This window comes from Micromesistius poutassou (genome assembly GCF_964030765.1).
Source record: "Micromesistius poutassou genome assembly, chromosome: 9".
NCBI classification, from domain to species: domain Eukaryota; kingdom Metazoa; phylum Chordata; class Actinopteri; order Gadiformes; family Gadidae; genus Micromesistius; species Micromesistius poutassou.
Window position 1 is genome coordinate 17,564,090 of NC_140279.1, and position 21,753 is coordinate 17,585,842.

General features: G+C 48.3%; 1 protein-coding gene across 1 annotated transcript in view; it reads right to left on the reverse strand.

Moving 5' to 3' along the window:
- fryl (furry homolog, like) overlaps positions 1-21,753 on the reverse strand; it is a gene marked incomplete at its 3' end in the record, with an annotated part of 60,666 nt that overhangs the window by 23,250 nt on the left and 15,663 nt on the right. The window contains 33 exon segments of the mRNA XM_084472953.1: positions 113-197; positions 511-679; positions 1,192-1,332; positions 1,934-2,199; positions 2,625-2,793; positions 3,349-3,448; positions 4,088-4,242; positions 5,143-5,253; positions 5,969-6,129; positions 6,497-6,669; positions 6,952-7,043; positions 7,328-7,385; positions 7,495-7,619; positions 8,711-8,924; positions 9,225-9,493; positions 9,881-9,967; positions 10,227-10,406; positions 10,637-10,874; positions 11,292-11,399; positions 11,503-11,635; positions 11,754-11,925; positions 12,702-12,788; positions 12,986-13,094; positions 13,425-13,528; positions 14,454-14,498; positions 16,079-16,180; positions 16,458-16,556; positions 17,023-17,115; positions 17,852-18,020; positions 18,429-18,509; positions 18,887-18,966; positions 19,925-20,018; positions 20,345-20,484. Coding sequence (XP_084329079.1) covers positions 113-197; positions 511-679; positions 1,192-1,332; positions 1,934-2,199; positions 2,625-2,793; positions 3,349-3,448; positions 4,088-4,242; positions 5,143-5,253; positions 5,969-6,129; positions 6,497-6,669; positions 6,952-7,043; positions 7,328-7,385; positions 7,495-7,619; positions 8,711-8,924; positions 9,225-9,493; positions 9,881-9,967; positions 10,227-10,406; positions 10,637-10,874; positions 11,292-11,399; positions 11,503-11,635; positions 11,754-11,925; positions 12,702-12,788; positions 12,986-13,094; positions 13,425-13,528; positions 14,454-14,498; positions 16,079-16,180; positions 16,458-16,556; positions 17,023-17,115; positions 17,852-18,020; positions 18,429-18,509; positions 18,887-18,966; positions 19,925-20,018; positions 20,345-20,484 — 4,409 coding nt within the window.

Sequence of the window (21,753 nt, forward strand, 5' to 3'; positions counted from 1 at the left end):
TGCAGGTCTTTAAAATGTTTTAAAATATGCATATTTTCATGACTAGCTTGATATATCTGTGTGCGTGTGTGTGTGTACGTGTTTGTATGTGTGTGTGTACATGTGTGTGTACCTGTCCTCCATATTGGGGTCCTTTATCTTGCTCTCGTGATGGCTTTCAGTCCCAGGCACCATGGTGTTGCTGCTGGACATAGTTCCTGACCAACCAACCATACATACATATCAGTTACACTCTACTTATTTAATTCAATTAATTCTTTAATTCTTTTTGAAGGTAGAAAATGCGATTAGTTAGTGATCAGAAAGTAATAAATTTTTTATATACTTGTTTTTGGAGAAGCATATTCGAAAACATCCATACGGTTATTTATCATTTATCTTTGCACTGTTTGTGTGTGTGCATTTAAACATTCATGAAAAATGGGTTAGAGTCATGGGAGGCCAAACGCCATGGGGTGGTGTTGGAGCCCAGACTTAACCAGGTCAAACCAGGACGGGGGTCCCGTGTACCTGTGTTGACGGAGGGGATCTTGTAGCTGGCGCTGATGCGGTAGTACGGAGGGTTGTCCATGTGGGTGACGCTAGAGCAGACCGGGTCCATCAGCTCCAGTTCACACATCAGCTCCTCCAGAAGCTGGATGGTCTTATCCCTGCCCAGGTACACCACCACCCGCTTCACCTGGAGACACAAACACATACACACACCTCAGTTACACATCACTTCCTCCACCATACTCACTTGAGGTGAGGGCTTGGGTGGACACGAGGGGGATTGCATTGCGACTTTTGAAGTCCAGGAGATAGCCACGGTGTATATTGTGGAACCAACTTATGAGTACACAAGGGGCTGTACAGTTTAACTGACTTCGGGAGGCTCTGAAGGTGTTGACTGTAGAACTGACTTATGAGGATAAGGAGGCCCTGAAGGTGTTGACTGTAGAACTGACTTATGAGGACCAGGAGGCTCTGAAGGTGTTGACTGTAGAACTGACTTATGAGGATAAGGAGGCTCTGAAGGTGTTGACTGTAGAACTGACTTATGAGGATAAGGAGGCTCTGAAGGTGTTTACTGTAGAACTGATTATGAGGACCAAGAAGCTCTGAAGGTGTTAACTGTACAACTGACTTAAGTACCAGTACCAGGGAGGCGGTGGAAGGGAAGGGTGGGGCTGTCAGTATCGTAGGTCTTACGTAGGGCAGGAGACTGGGTTCGCTGTTGACCCCCGCCATGCTGATGAGGAAGTGGAGGATTATCTTCAGGTTCTTGGGCCAGCTGTCCGCCAACGTGGTCCAAACGTTCTCGATCTCGGACCAGGCAAACTCATCTCCATACTGCAGAGGGAAACAAGAAAAGCAAAACGGAGCCGCTTGTTAGTAGCTGGCATAAACAACAGTTAATTTGTGCAAAGACACCATTCATGGAGGCAAGATAATATTTAGGAGTTACCATGCACAAAAACTAAACCAGAAATGCACCCAAGCACTTCAACCCTGCCGAGATTAAGGCCCTGTCCCAATTCTTTTTTTTTTTAAGTTATCCTTTATTGTCCCTTTTTGGGGGAAATTCCTTCTCTGCTTTTGATCCATCCGGGAGCCGGTGAACACACCCGGAGCAGTTCTAACCCTAACCATTCTCCCCCATCCCCTAGATTTGAGCTCTAACCCTTGATTTTGCGCGTTCCCGCGAAGGGGTAGGGTGTCCCAATACTTACGGGAGCAAAGGGGAGTGCTGTTTTTCCCTTAAAATCAACCCTTGAACGCTAGCCAGCTCGGGCGCTGACTTGCAGCTAAGGGCACTCAAAGCAAGTGTTCTTGTTAAGTGGAGAGAAATGGGACTGGGCCTAAGTCTTGAACGTCAAGTATGGTTCGATACAGCCTCTCAGCCTTCCATATTGATTGCATTTTGCTGCGAGTGTTGGGCCTCTGCCCTCACCTTGGCGGTCATGAACATGAGGTTGTTGAGCACCATGGTGGTGGCGTGCGGCGAGCCCCAGCCTTCGCCCCGCAGCCAGCGTCGGCTGTTCACCATCATCTCCCGCTCCTGCGTCTCCTCCTCCTCCTCAGCCACGCCCGGCTCCTCGGGCCGCTGGGTGGACGGCTTGAAGTCCACCAGCTCCACGTTGTTCATCCAGGGGAGAAGGTAGTGCAGCATGACCTGCCGGCCAGCAGGGTGCGCTGTCTGGATGCGCTGGCTCACCTCTGTGGTCGTGGCAGTGGAGAGCGGTTACCATTTAGCAGTGGCTTTCATCCACAGTTGTTTACAGGGAATTCAGATACAGGTCATTAAGGAGCAAGTAGGAGGTTAGGGCATCTTGTGCTAAGATGCCAACAGGTTCCAGAAATTAGAGATTGAATCCGAAACCTAGCCAGTGCTCTACCCTAACCCCAGACGGAACTAGACATCAGCTGTTTGTGTATTTTTTGAAGACAAATTGACAAAAAAAAAAAAAGAAAAAAAGAAACAAAGGCTATAAATGTGACTCAAATTATTATTTTTTTTTTACCTTGCATTTCCTTTTGTCATAAAAACAGTCGTGGTGATTTTTTCCATTATTTGACACATTAAAGGCATGCGTTTAAGTATTTGCCAGACTAGAGACAGGGCGAGAGGACTTGTTGCGGACCTGAAAAGATGGGCAGGGTGAGCTCGGGGTAAGTGCCGGCCAGCTCCTCAGACAGCTGGTAGTAGGACAGGGAGTAGAGGTGGGGCAGCGGGGACGGCGGGGTCAGGATGCCGTCCGTCCGCTGGATCTCCAGCTTGTGAGCGTAGCGGAACAGCTTGGGCTCCAGGATCTGCCGAACCGCGCAAAAAACACCACAGAGAAATACCATCAAGCTCCAACAGGCAAGGCTCCAACAGGAACACAGGACAGGACACAGAAAACACATCATAGAGAGAAAACCCTTCAGAGCTGTATTAGATAGGGCTTTGAATGAGAAGTGCTAATGTCCGGAGCGTTACGCTGGCTAGTGCATAGGTAAGACAACTAAAACTGTAGCCTGTAAACGAAGCAGTGGACATTGCGCTCGCTGGCTAACCAAAGTAAATTGTCCGCAGTAGCACAGAAGGAAGTAGACATTCTGCACAAAATATTTGACATATTTAACAAAAGGAATGATTATAATACAGTTGAGTATCATTGTAGAGTTCAGAGTTCATAGCAACAAATACTCCTATGCCTGAATAGGCTTCAGCCCAACCCAGCCCATTGTGATGTTTGACCTCTGCTGAACCTTTGACCATGTGTGTGTGTGTGTGTGTGTGTGTGTGTGTGTGTGTGTGTGTGTGTGTGTGTGTGTGTGTGTGTGTGTGTGTGTGTGTGTGTGTAGGGCCGGGGCAGTACTGACCTGCAGCAGTTGCATGGCCAGCTCGTAGATATCCCTGGCCGAGTCAGCAGCCTTGAACAGTATCAGGTTCAGTAGCACCACAGTGTCAAACTGGTAATCCCTGGGAACAAAGAAACACAGCCGGAACCACAGCGCAGGTCAGCCAGCGGACACAGAGCGACCGGTCACACAACAGGGCGTACTGTACCCCTGGACGACTCTACTGGTGGAGCACAAGACGGTTTGGGATTTAACTGGATTCAAATGTGTATTGCTTTATTTAGAAAAAGGACAGGGGCAGCTGTGGTCCTACTGGTTAGGGCTTCGGCCTTTAAACCGAAAGGTTGCTGGTTCGATCCCCGACCCAGTAGGAAAAATGTGGGCGGGGGAAGTGGTTGAGCACTGCTCTACCATGCCCACATCCACGGCTGAAGTGCCCTTGAGCAAGGCACCTCACCCCTCACTGCTCCCCGAGCGCTGTAACTGTAGCGGCTCACTGCTCCGGGTTAGTGTGTGCTTCACCTCACTGTGTGTTCACTGTGTGCTCTGTGTGTGTTTCACTAATCCACGGATGGGATAAATGCAGAGACCAAATTCCTTGTATGTGTGAGCATACTTGGCCAATAAAAGTTGTCTTGTCTTGACATGAAAGTATTTTCGTTGAAGGTTTCATTTAATTTCATTGCTTAGGCACATTAAATAAAAAATGAGTCAGGGTTGTGCTGAAGTGCTTTGTCGAGACGACACGAAGAAGGCGTACCTGTTATGGAAGACGTTGGCGATGGCCCTGAAGCAGCCTGCAGCGACGCGGCGTGAGCCAGTGTAGCAGCGGTCCACGGCCCAGAACATGAGGTTACTCTGGTCCGGGTTCAGCTCCAGCAGCAGCATCACCGCCTCGCATCCCAGCTGGTGCACCTGAGGACGGTAGAGACCCCGTTAGCATCTGGTAAAAACCGGTTTACGTTCATAAGCAGCAGTCAGTACCCCCGTTACCCATCCTACCCATCCTTTAAACTGTGCATTTCAGCCGCTCCCCTTCTGCACAGAGGCTCAAGGTTCCCAAAAGAAAAACAAACCGCTACGGGAACAGTTTTGTTCCTGCCGCCATTAGTGGTTCGGCTTAGCTCAGGAGGTAGAGCAGGTTGACTTGTAACCGGAAGGTTGCTAGTTCGATCCCCGGCTCCTCCTAGTGTCGATGTGTCCCTGAGCAAGACACTTAACCCTAACTGCTCCTGACGAGCTGGCTGTCGCCTTGCATGGTTGACTCCGCCGTCGGTGTGTATTAACCGTTGTAAGTCGCTTTGGATAAAAGCGTCTGCTAAATGACCTAAATGTAAATGCATCATCGTATGAATAAAATGTTGCCGCGCAACTAGTGGTGCATCATGTTCTTGCACGTTGTGATGTCCTGAGCTCCTTTGTGATTTTTGTCTCCTGTTTTTTGTTGTGTGTTTTTGTATTGAGTATGCTGTTGTTTTTGTTGTTTCTTACTGTGTATGCTAAGTGAACGCCTTTTTCTTGACGTTCAAATCTAATTTACCCACGGGTATAAATAAAGCAACCTCGAACCTTAGCCCCCTTTAATATCTGTTACCGCCTGTTACCACCTAGGGTAGTGTGGTGGCTAGGGATGAAAGTTACTGGGTTTGATCCCCAATGTCCTTAAGTCTACCTGTAGGCCTGGTCCTACATCGAAATTCAAAGTGAGTCGCCTTGGAAACAAGGCGTAAATACTGAATATTAACGGTAACCATTCATCCAGGGGCAGGTACGACTCCGGGCCAACAGGTGAGCGGTGAGGTGGGCCGTGCTCACCTTCCGGTCCTGTGAGTCCAGGATGTTGTCCAGCCACTTGTACAGGTAGCCATCCGAGGAGAGCCCCACGTTGTCAGCCACTGGGCCGCAGCACAGCACCGCAGACATGGCCTGGAGAGAGACACACGGAGAATGAAGCCCACTGATACTCATTCAGACCCATACAGAGACGCACAGACTTGCACTGACTTGACATATACACATCAAAGTCAACTATACAGGACACACAAAGAGAAACACACACACAAAGAGACACACACACACACACACACACACACACACACACACACACACACACACACACACACACACACACACACACACACATCTTCTCCAACACAGTCCATTTGGTCCCGTTAACAGATATGTATCCCATTTATCTTCCACTTTACATCCTACATCTATAGGTTTTCTTTCCTTTTTCTTTTTCTCTTCGTTTACATTGCATCTTTGTTTACATTGCATTTCTGGAACTTAGCCACTTTATAAACTTAATAACTAAATAACTAAATCATTTATACTGTTTGTACCGTCTATTTTGTTTGCCCTATTTGTTGTTGTTTGTTCTGTTTGTCTTGTCTTTTCCTTACTTAGCATTATTGTTCAGCATTTTCCCTTAGCGTCTACTTTTGTTGTACTAGTACTTTGTATTTTATTTATTTTTATCCTGTGTTTTTCTACTGCTGCTGGGCTATTGCAACAAACTAATTTCTCCTACGAGGGGATTAATAAAGTTGTATCGTATCGTACGTCAGATGTCGGCCTATGCACGCTCCATGCAACGTACTCTCCAGCCATCTAGCCCAGAGTAAAGGCCCCCCAGTACCTTCAGAGCACAGTACTGATGTCTGTTGATCTGCATGTTGCGGTCGCTGTAGCGGTCCAGGGGCGTGAACATGATGCTGAAAGGCCCCGCCCAGTGGCTGAACAGCATGAACAGGCTGTGTCTCAGGGACTGCTGGGGGAAGATGGAGCGGCGCTGGTGCACTGTGGGTCAACAATATACACACACACACACACACACACACACACACACACACACACACACACACACACACACACACACACACACACACACACACACACACACACACACACACACACACACACACACACACGTAAGAGGAGGTTGTGATGAGGTTGGCATGACATGCTGCTTGGTCGTTGATATCGATCGGATTCTGAGATGTTTGGCCTGACGCAAAAGTGGAGAAGGTGACGTCATAAGGGGCAGTTTTCCAAAACGGCTTGCGACAGCTAATCACACTCACACCTGGGTGGCATGTCGCGGGACCTTTACAGGTTTGTGTCTGCCCGGTGTCATCGAGCGAGCTGGTGAGCGAGTGTAACTGACCTGGTACGTTCTGGATGATGTTGGCCACCAGGGCGCTGAAGTGGCAGCGGATGTCTCTCAGGGTGTCGGAGTCCTTGTCGTTCTCCGACTCCAGCAGCTGGCGGGTCAGGTCCACGTACTCCAGCAGGGTCCCGTTCAGGCAGTGGCTTTCCCTGTCCAGACCCCCACTCGCTCTGCGCACACAACCACACACACAACACACAACCACTGTCAGGGCACTAAAACGTGAATGAAGGATTTCACTCTATCAATCTGGAAGAACAACTCTTCATCTTCAGTCTTTTTGTATGTACTATAGATAATAACAATCACTATATAACAACGAGCATTTAAAAAAAAAGGTTTAGCCCATTAACTTTTTACATCAATAAGAGCCATTACATGAATATGAGCTATTAGTATTATTAGCCTTCCTACTAGCTCTTTAAGGCGATACCAGGTCATCAGTGACTCACATCTGGCTGATGACTCCAGCATCGGCCAGCAGCTCAAAGATCCGGACCAGCTGGACCCGCAGGATGTCACGACGCCGGCGCCGCTTCACGTTCTGATTGGAGATGGAAATAACAGGAAGGTAAAGTTAAAAAAATAAAAATAAAAATAAAAGGAATATCAGGAGAGATCAGATTCAGAAAGAAAGACATCTGCGAGATGCATAGAGATGTCAGAGAACGACACCGGAGAGAAGAGAAGAGAATCATCAGGAAAAGATGCACATCAATGAAAAATATGTGAGGGGCATTGGAGATATTAGAGATACGTCAGAGGGAGATGTATCTCATAAGGAAAGCTTAAGAGAGGTAACGGTAAGAGACAAGAATGCGGCCTCACCTCAGGTCTTCGTTCCAGAGCTTCTTTTATGATGGGGTTCAACTCCTCTATCAAATCCCTGCAAACACCAACAAACACCAACATCAACAGCTGCGGCACCAACCCCAAATTGGGTGTGGTTGGCCATCCAGGTGCATGTGTTGCATGTGTGGAGCTGCGTGTGCTACCTGAAGGCCAGGGGGTTGGTCCTGCCAAGCCCCAGCACCAGAGACTCCGTGATGTCCATGCTCTCGGAGCGCATCATGGGAACCACGTGTTTGAACAGCGAGGAGAGGGACGGAGAGCCCACGATCTGCACATCAACAACATCATCATCATCAAAACCAACCCGCTCCACCTTCACAGCTCAGCAGATACGGCTTTCAGACTATTCCATAAAGCAGAGGTTCCCAATCTTTTTATGGGCCTGAAATGTGGGACCCCAACTTGCTTGGTGTCACTAACAAGTTCCACACATAATCTTAACACAAATCAACATCAGCCGGTAATATGTCCCAGTGATATATTGATTATATCTCATACTAGTCTCATACGTCAGTTAGTGGTATAGTTTGCTCATGGGTGCAAATCATAAGGCTATTTACAGAACTTTGAAACCTAACTAAAACCTATACTTAAACAATGCTGAATTATGACCTTATAAGTCAGCATTCTCTCCAGACTCAATATGCATCAAGGTGACCACAAGATGTATCCAGAGCCAAAGCTTTGGGAACATTGCATTAGATCATGGTTATTAAAGCCAAGGATGGGCATACGTACTCAAGCACAGCATTCCTTTACTGAAAGCACCTATAGAGGCATCACATATTTTGCACACGTTATCCTCCCAATATGTCTCTTCATTATGTTACCTTTTTATGAATGAATGTATCACTTAACTGAAGCCTGGTTGTGATGATTAAACTCAATAAATGTATTTCAAATAGCACCTTTTCTGTTGTCAACTGACTATAATAGAATATAAAGCATTTAATATTCCAGGGTGTCCCGATACAGACTCTGGACTACATTCAAGAATTATTTATTGAACACTGACACAGGGATCACAGTCACTGCTTATGGCAGAGCTGACATCTGGCATCGCTACAGGCGGTCCTCTGTCGAAGGGCCCTTTGGTAATTGCACTCTTTTACAGTTGGACCATTTATGCTTATTTTCATGCAGGCTGTCAGGCCGCAGGTCTATCTTGATCTTCACACAGAGTGCATCATATTATAAAATTATTATTATTTTTTAATCTTTACAGCTTAAGCTTAGGCGAAACCCTGCATTTTAATGTATTTTTGCAAGTACAATGATTCAATGAAGGGACTTAACTGAGGAAATGACTTCAATGGCTCATCCATACTACAAAGTCAGGGCTGGTGTTGGGGGGCTTACCTTGGAGTCGTAGCTGTAGCCGCTGTCTGGCGTGCACGCCAGTGTCTCAGGCGGCGAGCAACGCACGGATCCGGAGCTGGACGAGGAGGAGGAGGAGGAGGAGGAGGAGGAAGAGGCGGAGCTGCAGCAGAGGATCAGGTAGTTCCTCCACAGCCCCGTGTACGAGTCACTGCTGCTGCTCATGCTGTTCAGCTTCTTGGCATTGATGGGGCTGCTGTGGAGACAGAAACGCACCTTCACGTACCTATTCACATCCTCACCATGTGCACCTTCAACATCCTGCTTTCATCTTACTGAGCCAGTCTATATTCTACTTTCTTCCAAAGACACTTGCAGGGAACTCGGGTGGCTCATTCCGGAGCAGGTAGGGGCGAGGGCACCTTGCTCAGGGATGCCTATAGGTAGGTTGTTGACGTTGGGCATCCAACAAAGTACCTCCAATGACTTTCTATTGCAACAACAACAACAACTACACAACAACCACAAAGAGAGTACGGTATTTATGGGGTCGTACTTGATGTCCACTTGTGGAGACAGCAGCTGCAGGCGGGTGTAGGCGAACATCCAGGCGTAGTTGAGGGCCGAGGGGCAGTGCTTTGGCAGGTTCTCCTGCCGCAGGTAGCTGGACAGGCTTATCACCCACGGGTCCTGGCCCTGGGTGACGTGAGCAAACACCCAGATGTGGGAGGGGCTGACCACGTCAAACTGGTGGCTGATGGGAGATGAGCTCCAATCGGCCAGCGACTGGAGATCGATGCCACTCGGGCAGTAGAGCAGGTTGGTCTGCGTGGCAGGAAACAGGAAGTTGTCATTAGTCACATTTACAACCCGATCATCACTTGCCTACACATCTGTGTATTTTTTATATCATTATGCGAAAAGCCAACAGATGGAAGACATGAACAGCTTCTTGCTTTCTTATACTGCTATTATGGGAATAGAGAACCTTGAAAGGACAGAGCCATCAACAAGACCAGAACAACAACAGTTGATGAGCGCCAACTCAGGGGAGATGGCCCTGCCATCAGTGCACCCGCTCAGCCATTACTGCTCATAGTGCAAAAGCGCATAAACCAAGACATGGCCTATAATGTGCAGAATGGAAACTTGTGAATTTATTGTTCTATTGGTGTGGGTTCCTGGATATAGCTTGTGTGTCAGGCTGTGTACCTGGTCAGCCCCGGTGAGGTGGATGAAGCTCTCCAGCACAGAGGCACTGAGTCTGTCCATCACGTCGATAGCCAACTCCTCATCGCCCTGAGAGAGGAAACATCAGTAGAACAATATTAAAACAGTAAATATAACCAGTAGTGGATGATAATCATCCAAAGCGACTTCCAGTGGATGTCGTTTGAATACTTGCCATTAATACGCAGATTTGGGTGAGGCATCGTGGAACTTTCTACTGCCCTCTATAAGTAGGCTTACAAAGACATGCAAGACCGACTGACCAAAGCAAATATCGTCAGTGAGCGTGAAAGGCAGAGGGTAAGCAGACATCGTGGATGGAGGTTACCTTGGCGATGCCCAGTGCCGTGTGCAGGGCGCGGACTTCCTTGAGAACGTTGACGGCAAGCCTGCGAGTTCCGGGCCGACAGCTGCATAGGACCACCAGTGCCAGGCCCTCCACCACGTGCAGAACCCCCAGCAGAGGAGCCCGGTCCAGGGACAGAGTGGGACCGCTGCCTGGGACCTGCTGGAAGAAAGAGGTCATTTATTCTACTCCTCCGTATGTCCCATATATCACCCTTCCTCTCCATTACCCAAAATATTCTGCATATATAAAGATTTTTCTAATATTATAAAAACGACTTGAATAGTATTCAATAAAAAAATAAAATACATATATATTCTATTACTGTCCTGTACTTGCTAAGCCTGGGAACCTGACGAACCGGACGGGCCAGGAGGTGGCCTGGTACGTACGTGCGCCTCCTGGGTCTTGTTGCTGCTCTGCACCGCCTGCCTCCATTGGCTGATGAGCTGCAGGAGCATCTTCACCGCGTTGTCCAGTAGTGTGGGGTGGACGTCCGTCACCTCGCGGACCATGAAGTAGACGAACCCCGACACCACGTCCTCCCGCCACTCGGGGAAGTCCACCATGAGGGTCTGCAGCGTGGTGAAGGCCAAGCCCCGCAGCTCCTCGTCCATGTGGATGGTCAGCCTGGGATTAGGACGTGAAGGACAGGTGAGGTGGGCAGGAAGGACAGGCACGTGAGGCAGACAGGTCAGTCAAACAAGGGAGACGGGTAGGTCCGTCAAACAGGTGAGACGGACAGGTGAGACCGGACAGGGGAGAGACAGGTGAGGCGGACAAGTGCAACAGACGGGTTACAGGTGAGGGAAGGTTGATTAGGACACAGCATGGTAGCAGTGGGAGTGTGGTAAACTTATCGTTGTGTGATGGATTATGACGAGCGAGTTGAAAGCCAAACAGGGGACAGGTATTCAAAAGTAACGAGGTATCAGTAGGTTTGAGACTGTGATCCTTAAAGCCAGTCGAAAGAGCGTCAAGCTAAACCGCTAAGAGTTGTGTATACATTGTGTCGTAGTTCTCGTTCTAGGGATGAGCGAGGCTTACTTTGCCAGAAGCTCGATGAGGTCCTGTCTGCTCATGCCGTCGGGAATGAGCCTGGGAATGGCCGCCACGCACGTACGGAACAGATCAATCTTGGGCTTCCTTTCCCCCCTGCCAACAGATGGAAACAATCAGACGCTGTGATAGGACCGAGTCACGCAGAGCCTGACAACAACGATGATGCCGATTGGATAGGAGCCTAAGGTGCACTGACGTGATCATGTCCTCGGGCTCCTTGTTGGACATCTGGACGTTGGTCATGCTCATGGAGCGTCCCACATCCTTGTCCAGGGAACGCAGGATGTTGTCCAGGGCCTTCCTCACCTGGGGGTAGTACAGAGACATGCCTGCAAAGACAACGCTCGTTGTCAACAATATGCACACGCAAAACCACAAAAACCACCGTGCCACAGCGTAAAGAAACACAGCCCACCTGGGGCGGTCTGCCCCCGGGGGCTTACGTACCGATGACTTTGGCCTCTTCGTCGGTGAGCGTGGTGTTGAGGAAGATCTTCTTGACGCGCAGGGTGTTCCCCGAGGGCATGATGACCCCTGTGGTGGGCATGGGGGGCTCCCCGTCCTTCTGCTGCAGGCTGTTGGCCACCACCAGGAAGGCCCTCAGGCCGATGTTCATCCTCTGGGGGTGGGGGGGGGGGGGGAGGGAGGGTAAGCATACATTGGGTGTGGATTCCCAGTTCCACACAATGCGAAGACTGTATGCACTCACACTAGGGCTGTAAGGATACACTAAAGACACGATTCGGTACCTACCTCGGTTTTTAAGTCACGGTTCGGTATGTTTTTCGGTACAGCAGTTTTTATTATTTTATTTTTAGTGAACAATTTGATTTGATTTATTAGATTGTATCAAACAAATGCCTTACATAAATGAAAAGACATCAAATACAATTGAGGACAAAAAACAATAAAGTCCAGGACTTGTTTCCATTGTGGTCCTCAACACAAAACATCAGAACAAGACAAGACACTCACAGAGTGTGTGATAATCAATAAAAACTTTGGTACATATCGAAATGAAACGTGCACCGAACCGTTAGACCCGTACCGAAGAATTTCGGTACAAATACGTGTATCGTTACACCCCTAACTCACACCATCGTAAATCAAAACAGTGTCCACCGATTGGAATATATTATACATTAAGAGTTTCTATCGACACTCCGATACTTTTGGAAGATCCAGTATTGATCTTTGACAAATTTCTGGCTTGATGAGGTAAAAACAAGACATTAGCCGTTTTTCATATTGATCCGGCTTCATTCTGAGAGTGTGGTGATGGGCGGGAGCAGTCTATTAATTGTGAATGTACACTTGGGTTGATAGTAAAGGTGTCAATTAATGTTAGATCAACTATGGGTTGATAGTAAAGGTGTATAATGATAAGAAACCTACCTCTGGGTTGATGGTGAAGGTTTTGTGGGACTTGCCCACACACAGCAGGTCATAGATGATCTCCTTCATAGCAAAGTCCAGCCTTTCCTGCAGGGCCAAACAAAAAGCACAGGGTTCAATTATCAATGGAAGGACACCCCGTATTTATCCATGTGGGCATGCAATCGATACAACATAATATATTATGCAAATAATGCAACTAACATTTATTTGCAATTATTTGCAAAATCTGCATTAGGCAGCTCTGCTACCAAGTTATTTGGTACAGGTGCACGGCGCTGTACCTGAGCTATAAACTGGATGATCCTGACGAAGATGTTGAGCGGGGTGTCTCTGGGCACCACGCTGCGAGAGCCCTTTGGGAACAGAGCCGACACAATGCCCAGGAGACGACTAGACAACAGAAAAAACAACATTCACATTAATACCGGACATATCAGTGACAATTCACATTGCAACAGTGAAATGCAACACTTCTAAATGGCGGAGAAAGGTGTTTTTTCTTTGGTCGTTTAGCTTCAAAATCGTGCTCTATAATCGTGCGCCATTTTAATCTCTCTCTCTTTACAACGATTGAATCTTACATACAGCACCTTTAGGAGTAGTAAAGGGTTGAACAATAAATACAGGGGCAGGTCGTAAAGGAGCAGGTAGGGGTTAGACAGTTATTACACAGACAAGTCGAGGCATTTGATTTGCTGCATGGAGCAGTGGGGTGCTTACCTCTGAGTTACAGTGTTGCTCTCACATTTGATCCTGATGATGTAGACCCAGAGCAGCCTGTAAAGCGACTCCAACGCCACGCGCGACATCTTGGGGTCTTTGTTCTGTCAACCAGAGAGAACCACCATAAGCACTTGCCAACTAGCGTTATCGTTTTGTTATTCGTGTGAAGGGAGAGAGAGATGGGCTCTACAATGATGTAGACTATCCTTCAAAACACAGACAAAATCCCATAAACAATTCCAGGTTCATGCAAGGTCCTGCCATTCCCTGACCAATAGGGGCTTGATCTTCAGTTTAACCCTGGACGTTGAGGAGGTGCAACAAAGACTTAGAAACACACAATAGGGCCAGGGGTTCACTTCAAACTCCCAGTCTATCTCAGCCAGTAAAATCAATCACATTGGATCGAATGGAGTACATGTTTCGTTGTCCGGCCTTATCTGACTACATAATGCGCGCGTGCATTGTGTTCACAGTCTGCAATCACACTGTACTAACAAATAGCTTGCCAACGGCAACCATAAACTCATGACAAATATTTGCGGGGGGGGGGCGGGGCAGCTGCGGGAGTGCAAGGATGTAGCACGAGGAGGGAAGAAGTAGTAAGAACAGCAAGAGGGATAACGACTCGCTGGTTCACGCTCACACCAGTAGAAGGACAACGTAACAGACATGAAGCGCTTCTCACTGCCAGCAAGAAGCCCCAGCAGGTGTTCCACGATAACGCCCGCTGTAGTGACACACTTGATGTGTGGCACACTTAATGTGTAACACACTCGTGACGCAAAAAGCCCAAGACACTGCAGACAGCTCCACGTGGACGTGGAAGCAGTACATCCGGTATACGTTTACTGGCCAATACCGTTCCTGGTCCATCATGGTTACCGTACACCTGGTCAGATGACATCAGCTCAGGAAAGAGAGGGGGTAGGCGGTGTGTGGATAGGAGCGCCATTTTCTTCCATTAGTGAGGCTCAGGTGGGAGGGTGGGTTTAAGTGGACGGTGGAGTCGCAACAGAAACTCACCTGCAACGTCTCAATCTGCTTTCTGATGCTGTTGTTAGATGGCATCTGGGCAGAGTAAAGACACGCCAGACAGACACAAAACCACAGCAGACACCCGTGCAGGGGTCAGGGAGGGTGGAGACATGCACGTTAGAGGAAACAGAAACAAACATGACAGAAAACAAAAATGTTGACAGAAGCTGTGACAGCCTGCCACTACATTCGAGTGATAAAGCTCAACAAACATGGATAAGATGTCTAAGATGGCCTTGTGCTGAGAGCCACCTTCTTTGTATGTTAGAAAGAAGGCATACTACGTGTGTACTGAAGCCTGGGAATTAGACATGCACACACACAGAAACAAACAGGGGGTAATGTCGGGACAAGATCAGAAAAAGGACAATTATGGGGTGTGCATGCAGGATGGTTGAAAATAAAAAAGTTATGAAGGATGTTCTTTGTTACGGTGTTATAATGCACAAGCACTCTCTTTGCAATTTATTAGGAGTCTGATTCACCCCATTATCTTGTTTGGTAACAACATTATTTATTTTTTACCCTCCACACATCATAAACTTCCAATTATGTTCTCCATTGCCCAGACTAAGCAGTTCCTTGTTGATTGGCTCGTTAGATCCAAGGAAGGATCTTCTCTCCCATAGTAGAACCATTCGACATCCACCACCACGAGCACCGTCGAGCAGGCAAACACGCGTTCCATCCCCACCATCGGTCACCTCACAAAACACCAATTACCACAACCCAAGCTCAAATGGATCCGCATGATCACAGTGAACAACCCATCCAGACAGCTCCCTTGAATCGTTCAACACCACTGAAGAGGACAATGACGACCAGTGCAGGGCAAGGAAAGGGTGGGAATGACAGGGAACGTGTTCTGATCATCAGGATGCAAGACCAGTGCGGTAGAGCTTTTAAAGGGACAGGTTAATCAATTAGCAGAGGAACGGTAGTTGCGGTAGGCAGACGGAAGGGATTTTCCGGAATGGTGTACGAAAAAGAGGAGTTTTGATTGGTTCACGAGAGCAGTTCTTATTGGATCATAAAAGGATTGGCTGGACAGGTAATGATTTGTCCAGGTAGGTAGGCAGGATGTGATTGGCTTACAATAGGGTTAGGGTTAGACAGTTCAGTGTAAAAAAAAAAAAGCACAGTAATTATCCATTGGTATAATTGCTGGTGATATACAATTATCCCAAAAACAAGTGCTGGATTGTAAGGACAAATAGAAGCATTATATTAGACCATGCGCTCCATTGATACAAAGGCCTGCATGTTTACCACAGTAGAGGAAGCACGTTGTTCATATAGACAGCAGATGGCTCTGTCTAGACATCTTGTGTCAACAGTGCCTTCCTACATATACGTACATACTCACCAGGCGGGCTCATGTTCAATGTAGTCTAACCTGATGACAACATGATCCTAACATCTTTACTAATTGGGGCCCTAGGATTCTTTAAAAGGGATGCTATTGGATTAGCCATTATCAGGGGGAAGGATTCAGCTGGATGTCCTAGACAAAAGCCAGGTCTGGCTAGGGTGGGGTCGTGTGGTTGAGGCCAGATCTGGGTGAGGACATGGGGGGTGTAGGGTGCGCAGGTGTAGGTGTAGATCGACGGTACCTTGAGGTGCGACAGGCAGTTCTGGAGGAAGATGTGCCAGTTGTTGAGGAAGAACTGCTTCTGACTCACACACAGCAGGCACGTCACAAGGGGATACAGGGCCTGGGGGCGAGAGACACCAGCGTCAACAGAGGGAGAAAACAGAGAGAGAGTGGCAGGGGTCTGGATAGATAAACATCAGCAACACTTACGAGGAGAGAGAGAGGCCTGGGTAGAGACATGAACAACAAGAAAAAGTGGAGAGAGATAAGGGAAGACTGAAAGAGTCCTAGCTAAAGAGATACTAGTGACGACATAAACTGAAGAGGGGCCTGGGGGGGGGGGAGAGAGAGAGAGAGAGAGAGCGAGAGCGAGAGACTTTCTTTTGTCATTTTTTTACCAAAGAGTGCTTCTTCCTGGAGCTTAGGTCGAAGGTTGTCTGGTACAGCATCTCCACAAAGTTCTTCAGGCAGGGCACGTTCACTTCATTCTTCACAGCCTGGTGGGGGGAAAACATGTTAGCGTTCCCATGGAAACAGGAGAAGAGCACCTCCACAGGATCGGCTTGTTTACACGCACTTCCTTCTTTAATGGAAATGATTCTTCCATTGAGAAATGATTATGCCCACATTTTATTGCATAGTAAATGTTGCATTGTAATTGGGTACATGCTGGTCGCAGCAGGCCCAGTATCACAAGAACGAATGTGTATACTATAGGTGAATAGAGGAGTGTGTGTGGAGTGTGTATGTGAGGGTTGAATGTGAGGTAGGTAATATAGGGAGGAGTGTATATGAGGTGTGTAATAGAGTAGGCCTGGGCAATAAAACAATAAATGATCGTATCGTGATAGACTTTTGATCAATATCAATATAAAACATGTTCCATATATATATATCAGGCCTATAATAGAGTGGAATAGAGGAGTGTGCGTGTGGGGAGTGTGTATGTACGGCTCTCCTTACTGCAGCCACAGGGATGAGTATCTCCACGAAGAGGCCGGCCAGGGCATGTTTGATGTCCTTATCTTTCACCTCCAGGAAGTACTGGGCACACTCCTGAGGATTCACCCCACCCATTGAAACCACAGGTTAGAACAAACACGCGCGACACAAGACACGGAGCCGGACCTGCGGCCTTTAGTTTCAAAACACGGAGAACCGCAAAACTTACATCCTGGAATAGCAGATAGACAGGGACTGTTATTGGATAAGCGTCTATATTTGCCTGTGATTGTAGATGGTTTGAAATACTAGATGGTACTCAGAAAGTTGCGCAAGACATGAAATGAAGAAGCCAGAGGAGCAAATCGACCTTGAGAGGTTGGGCTATATGGAAGCACAAACCTGTACTAGTCCATTCCGTCAGGTCGAATGCGCTTCACAACACACACATGAACTGAGTAAGACAGACACACAAGCCGTTTCTCAATTTGCGTTCTCGTGTACTTGAGTTCTCGATAAACGTCATCAGTGGTAGCCCAAGCACTGTTCCAATTCCAAGTACGCGAGTACTGTCGTAAAACCCGGAAGTGTTCTCAATGCGTTCTCGATGAGGCCGTTCTACCGAGGATGCATCGGAGGTGACTCGTGTGGACTTGGGACCGTTAAATATCCCAGAATGCATCATCGAGTCTGCTGCTGTTCCAATTACAGGTGCGTACTCGCGTTCTCAGAAGTTTGTACTTGAAAGTCCGGACTTGCCAAGTACGTACTTCCAAGTCCGCGAGTACGTAGTCCGCGTACTTGGTATTGAGAAACGGCTACAAGCACTTGTATACACTGTGGGGGTTACCTGCATGAACTGAAAGGAGGCCTCAAAGTCCTCCACGGGGTACATCTTGACCCGGAAGAACTTCATGCCCATGATGAGGCTGATGATGCTCTGGAGCACGTAGGGACTCTGCTCCTTCTGCCTCAACTCCTTCAGCTCCGTGATGAACTTCTTCCGCACAGCCTGGAACCTGGGGAGAGAACACACACACACACACACACACACACACACACACACACACACACACACACACACACACACACACACACACACACACACACACACACACACACACACACACACACACACACACACACAGTGTCAATGCGGATGGGGCAGGTAATGCCAAGATGTCTAACGGCTCACATAAGGCTATGGCTAAGATTAAAAGGTGCCTAACCCCAAGATGGCTAACAACTCATGCAGTCAAGAGATCTTCAATGTCCAAGACGTCAAGTCCATTTTATTTGTTTAGTCCTGGAAGATTAAGCTTCAAGATGGCCAGCAGGCTAATGACTGGGCTTTGGATTGAACCAGTTTGGAAAATTGTGTAAGCAGTCGGGAATGGTAAGTGAGGCGGGGAGCTTGGCTGTCTTACTTTGACTGTGTGAGAATTCCAATGACCTCAGCGTAGAGGTCAGCGATGATGTGCACATTCCCAGTGTTAGGCCCCGAGTACCTGGAAATGGATTTAGACAAACATAAATAAAGACTTCCTGGTAATCCTGCAGTCATTAATTCAGTTGCTGGCCATGTTTTTGATTCATTCACTTTTGGGAATGAAGACCGTTATCAATATAAATCAAGTTAACAAGGGCCGTCTTCTTCTCAGTGTGGCTGTAACCAGCTGTTCCCATCTCTCGAGTGCTGTAAGTTTACTAATTTCTACTTAACCCGAAGGAACTGTGTATTTTTAGAGTGACATTCATTATGAGGCCAGCTCATAAAATCGCCCAAATCACTCTCTCACACACACACTTTTGTTCTACAATCATGTTTTAATATGAATGTGACAACTTTCACTGTGTGCATGTGAGTGTCTGTTTGTGTACTCACCCCTCTCTGTGTTTAAAGTGCTTGAATGCCAGGTTCAGAACTTCGTGTACTAAAGCATCTGGCACCGGGTGAAGAGGAATCTGTGACGCAGAGGGAATCATTAGTGTTACTGAGAGCATCCATACTCCCATACATCTCCTCCTCCTCCTCCTCCTCCTCCTCCTCCTCCCCCCCCACTTCTGATTCCTCCCTCCTCCTGAAGCTCCTTATTCCTCCCTCTCCTCTTCCTTCCTCCTTCCCTCCTCCTCCTCATTCCACTCCCCTCCTCTCTCTAGCCCCTCTTCATTCCTTGCCCTCTCCTCCCTCACCCTCACCCCCACCCTCCTCTCTCATTCCTCTCCCCCCTCTCTCCTCTGCCCTCTCCTCCCTCACCCTCCTCTCTCATTCCTCTCCCCCTCCTCTCTCCCCTGCCCTCGCGCACCTTCCTCACCCTCCTCTCCTCCCTCTTCCTCCTCATTCTACTCCCCTCCATAATTTCAACCTCCCTGCAGTCCTGCCCTCTCCCCTCAACCTCCTGCTACTGCTTTCCTCCCTTCCTCATTCCTCTCCTCCCTCTTCCTCATTCTTCTGCTCCTCCCTCCCTCTCCCCCCTTTCCTCCAGGAGCTCAGCCAAGGACATCTTAGCTATGGTCCCCGGGGGGCTTTGGGCTCAGTGTGTGGTTTGGATCGGAGCGCTTCTCCGGCACCACTCCGACACCAGTGAACAGTTTTAAATCAAAGCCCAGGCTGACAGGCTGGTGGGCGGCCATTTTGTCTGTTTACTGTATCAACTGCCCCGGTGCCGAGCAGCCCTTGATGAGCAGCCGCGAGAAAGTTGAACTAAGCGGCGACCCTGGCCATGGAGCCCCTGTTATCAAAGGTAGGACAGGAAGTCCTGGAAATCAATACACTTCCTGTTAACTAGATCCCATGGAGAGGAGTGACGAGGGAGGTTGGTTCAAAGAGAGCGGTGGCCTCTGTGCTGTAAGCCACTGGACGGAGAGGACCTGGACTATCACCTCGTCAGATCTGGGGATCTGTAGAGAAGAGATATCTCACCTGTTTCAAAACCTCCACTGAAACCAAACAGAACATAAAATCTATGGCCAAGTCCCTTCGCTCCAATAGGTAGTCTTTATCCCGGTGCTCATCACTGGACAGAGAAAGGGACAGAGATTACACTGTGAAAAAAAAACTCCAACACAACAAGTTTTTGCAGCAGTTCCGATGCAGTATAATTATAATGAAAACAGGTGAATAATGTCGAGTACAAGAAGTTAATTTTGATCAGGAAGTTAATTAGGATGGAGGACAGGAAGTGAATCATGATGAGAGGAAGTTAATTAGGATGAGGGCAGGGAGATGACATTTCATGAGAACAGAAAATATACGATTATGCCCACAGGAGGGGTTACGGGGGGATGGGAACAGGAAGTGACTGGCGATGGGAACAGGAGGGGGAGGCTCTCGGGTCCGTACCCTTTGGACTTGGTGCTGGATCGAGGCCTGTACTCGTAGGACTCGTCCTCGGTGCCGCTCTGCCGTCTGTACCAGTCGAAGAGCGTGCGCAGAAGGGAGGGCAGACAGTGTTCCGCTATGGAGCTCATAGAGCTTATTAACTGGAAAGAAAACGGGACAGTCAGCACCGCACGCCCGCAACCTCCCATCCTCACTCCTTGGACGACCGACGCAATTCCCGTGTGGGAACTGGGAGCGCCGTTCCGACTTCCGAGATCCCATCCCGAGACAGAAATCCCCCTCCAGAACGTGATCTTGTCTAAAGAGCGAGACCATGCATTAGTAGCGAGATTCCGTATAGGGGTCAAGATCCTGTATAGAGATCGTATAGAGAGATCAGTGGCCGCGATGTGGTGACCTTGTTTCGAGGGGAAACACAGGCTATATTGATTATTGATTCGCAAGGAGAGCGCCGTGTCGGATGACATGTTGAGCCCAGCATGGTGTTTCTGTCCTATCGACCGGTGTCGAGCACACACACACCCTACAAAGCCCACCTCCTTGCATGGGCACATCGGTGGGTACAGTGGGTGCGTCACATCTGAAGATAGCATGGGTACACAAGAAGCTCACGTGTATCGGGCAACCTTGTCGCAGCTGTCCCACTTTGTGTCTGGCTGCTTCTGTATAAAGTGCAACACTGGCTACAAACTAGAGCACCGGGCTACCGTTAGATAAGGGGTATTTTAGGAAACGACGTACCACGCAGAGAAAGACTGACTTGCAGAAAACGTCACGCTTTTCTGCCCCATTCCTGCTATCAATTGTCAACAATGCACTAATACAATTAAAGACGGTGTTATGTATGAAGTAGGTTGTTATATATATATATATATATATATATATATAGGTGTGTGTGCTTCTGCGTGCCAGTAGAGTGACGGTGGATGACAGGCAGCGGAGTTATGCAAGGTGTTGCCGTGGGGACGGACCGAAGCCCCCACCGCTGACTTACTGCCGAGGATGACACAGCGATTCTACAACCCCCCCCCCCCCCCCCCCTCCCTCTCTTTATGGCCTCTACCTCTCTCTCTAAGTCACTCACAATAGCGACAGCTGGATATATAGCAGTGGATGCTGCTTGGCTTTGTGTAGCGCTGAACAAAGCACTCTGCAGCAGTCGGGTCCATTGTTTAAAAGTGTCCACCGGGCCAGAATACGGCCACCGTCGGGCCAAGCCCATCAATACATGGTCACGACTTTTAACAGAAGGCCGGAGCCAACGCCACTGGGTCCCGGGGACTGCCTACAGCGATGGGGCCGAATCAAACATTGCAAGACTCGATATTCAATAACCCTGTGACCTTAATCCATAATGCGGCGATCTAATGGGTTTAGCATTAACCATACAGTAGCCATTAGATATTCTG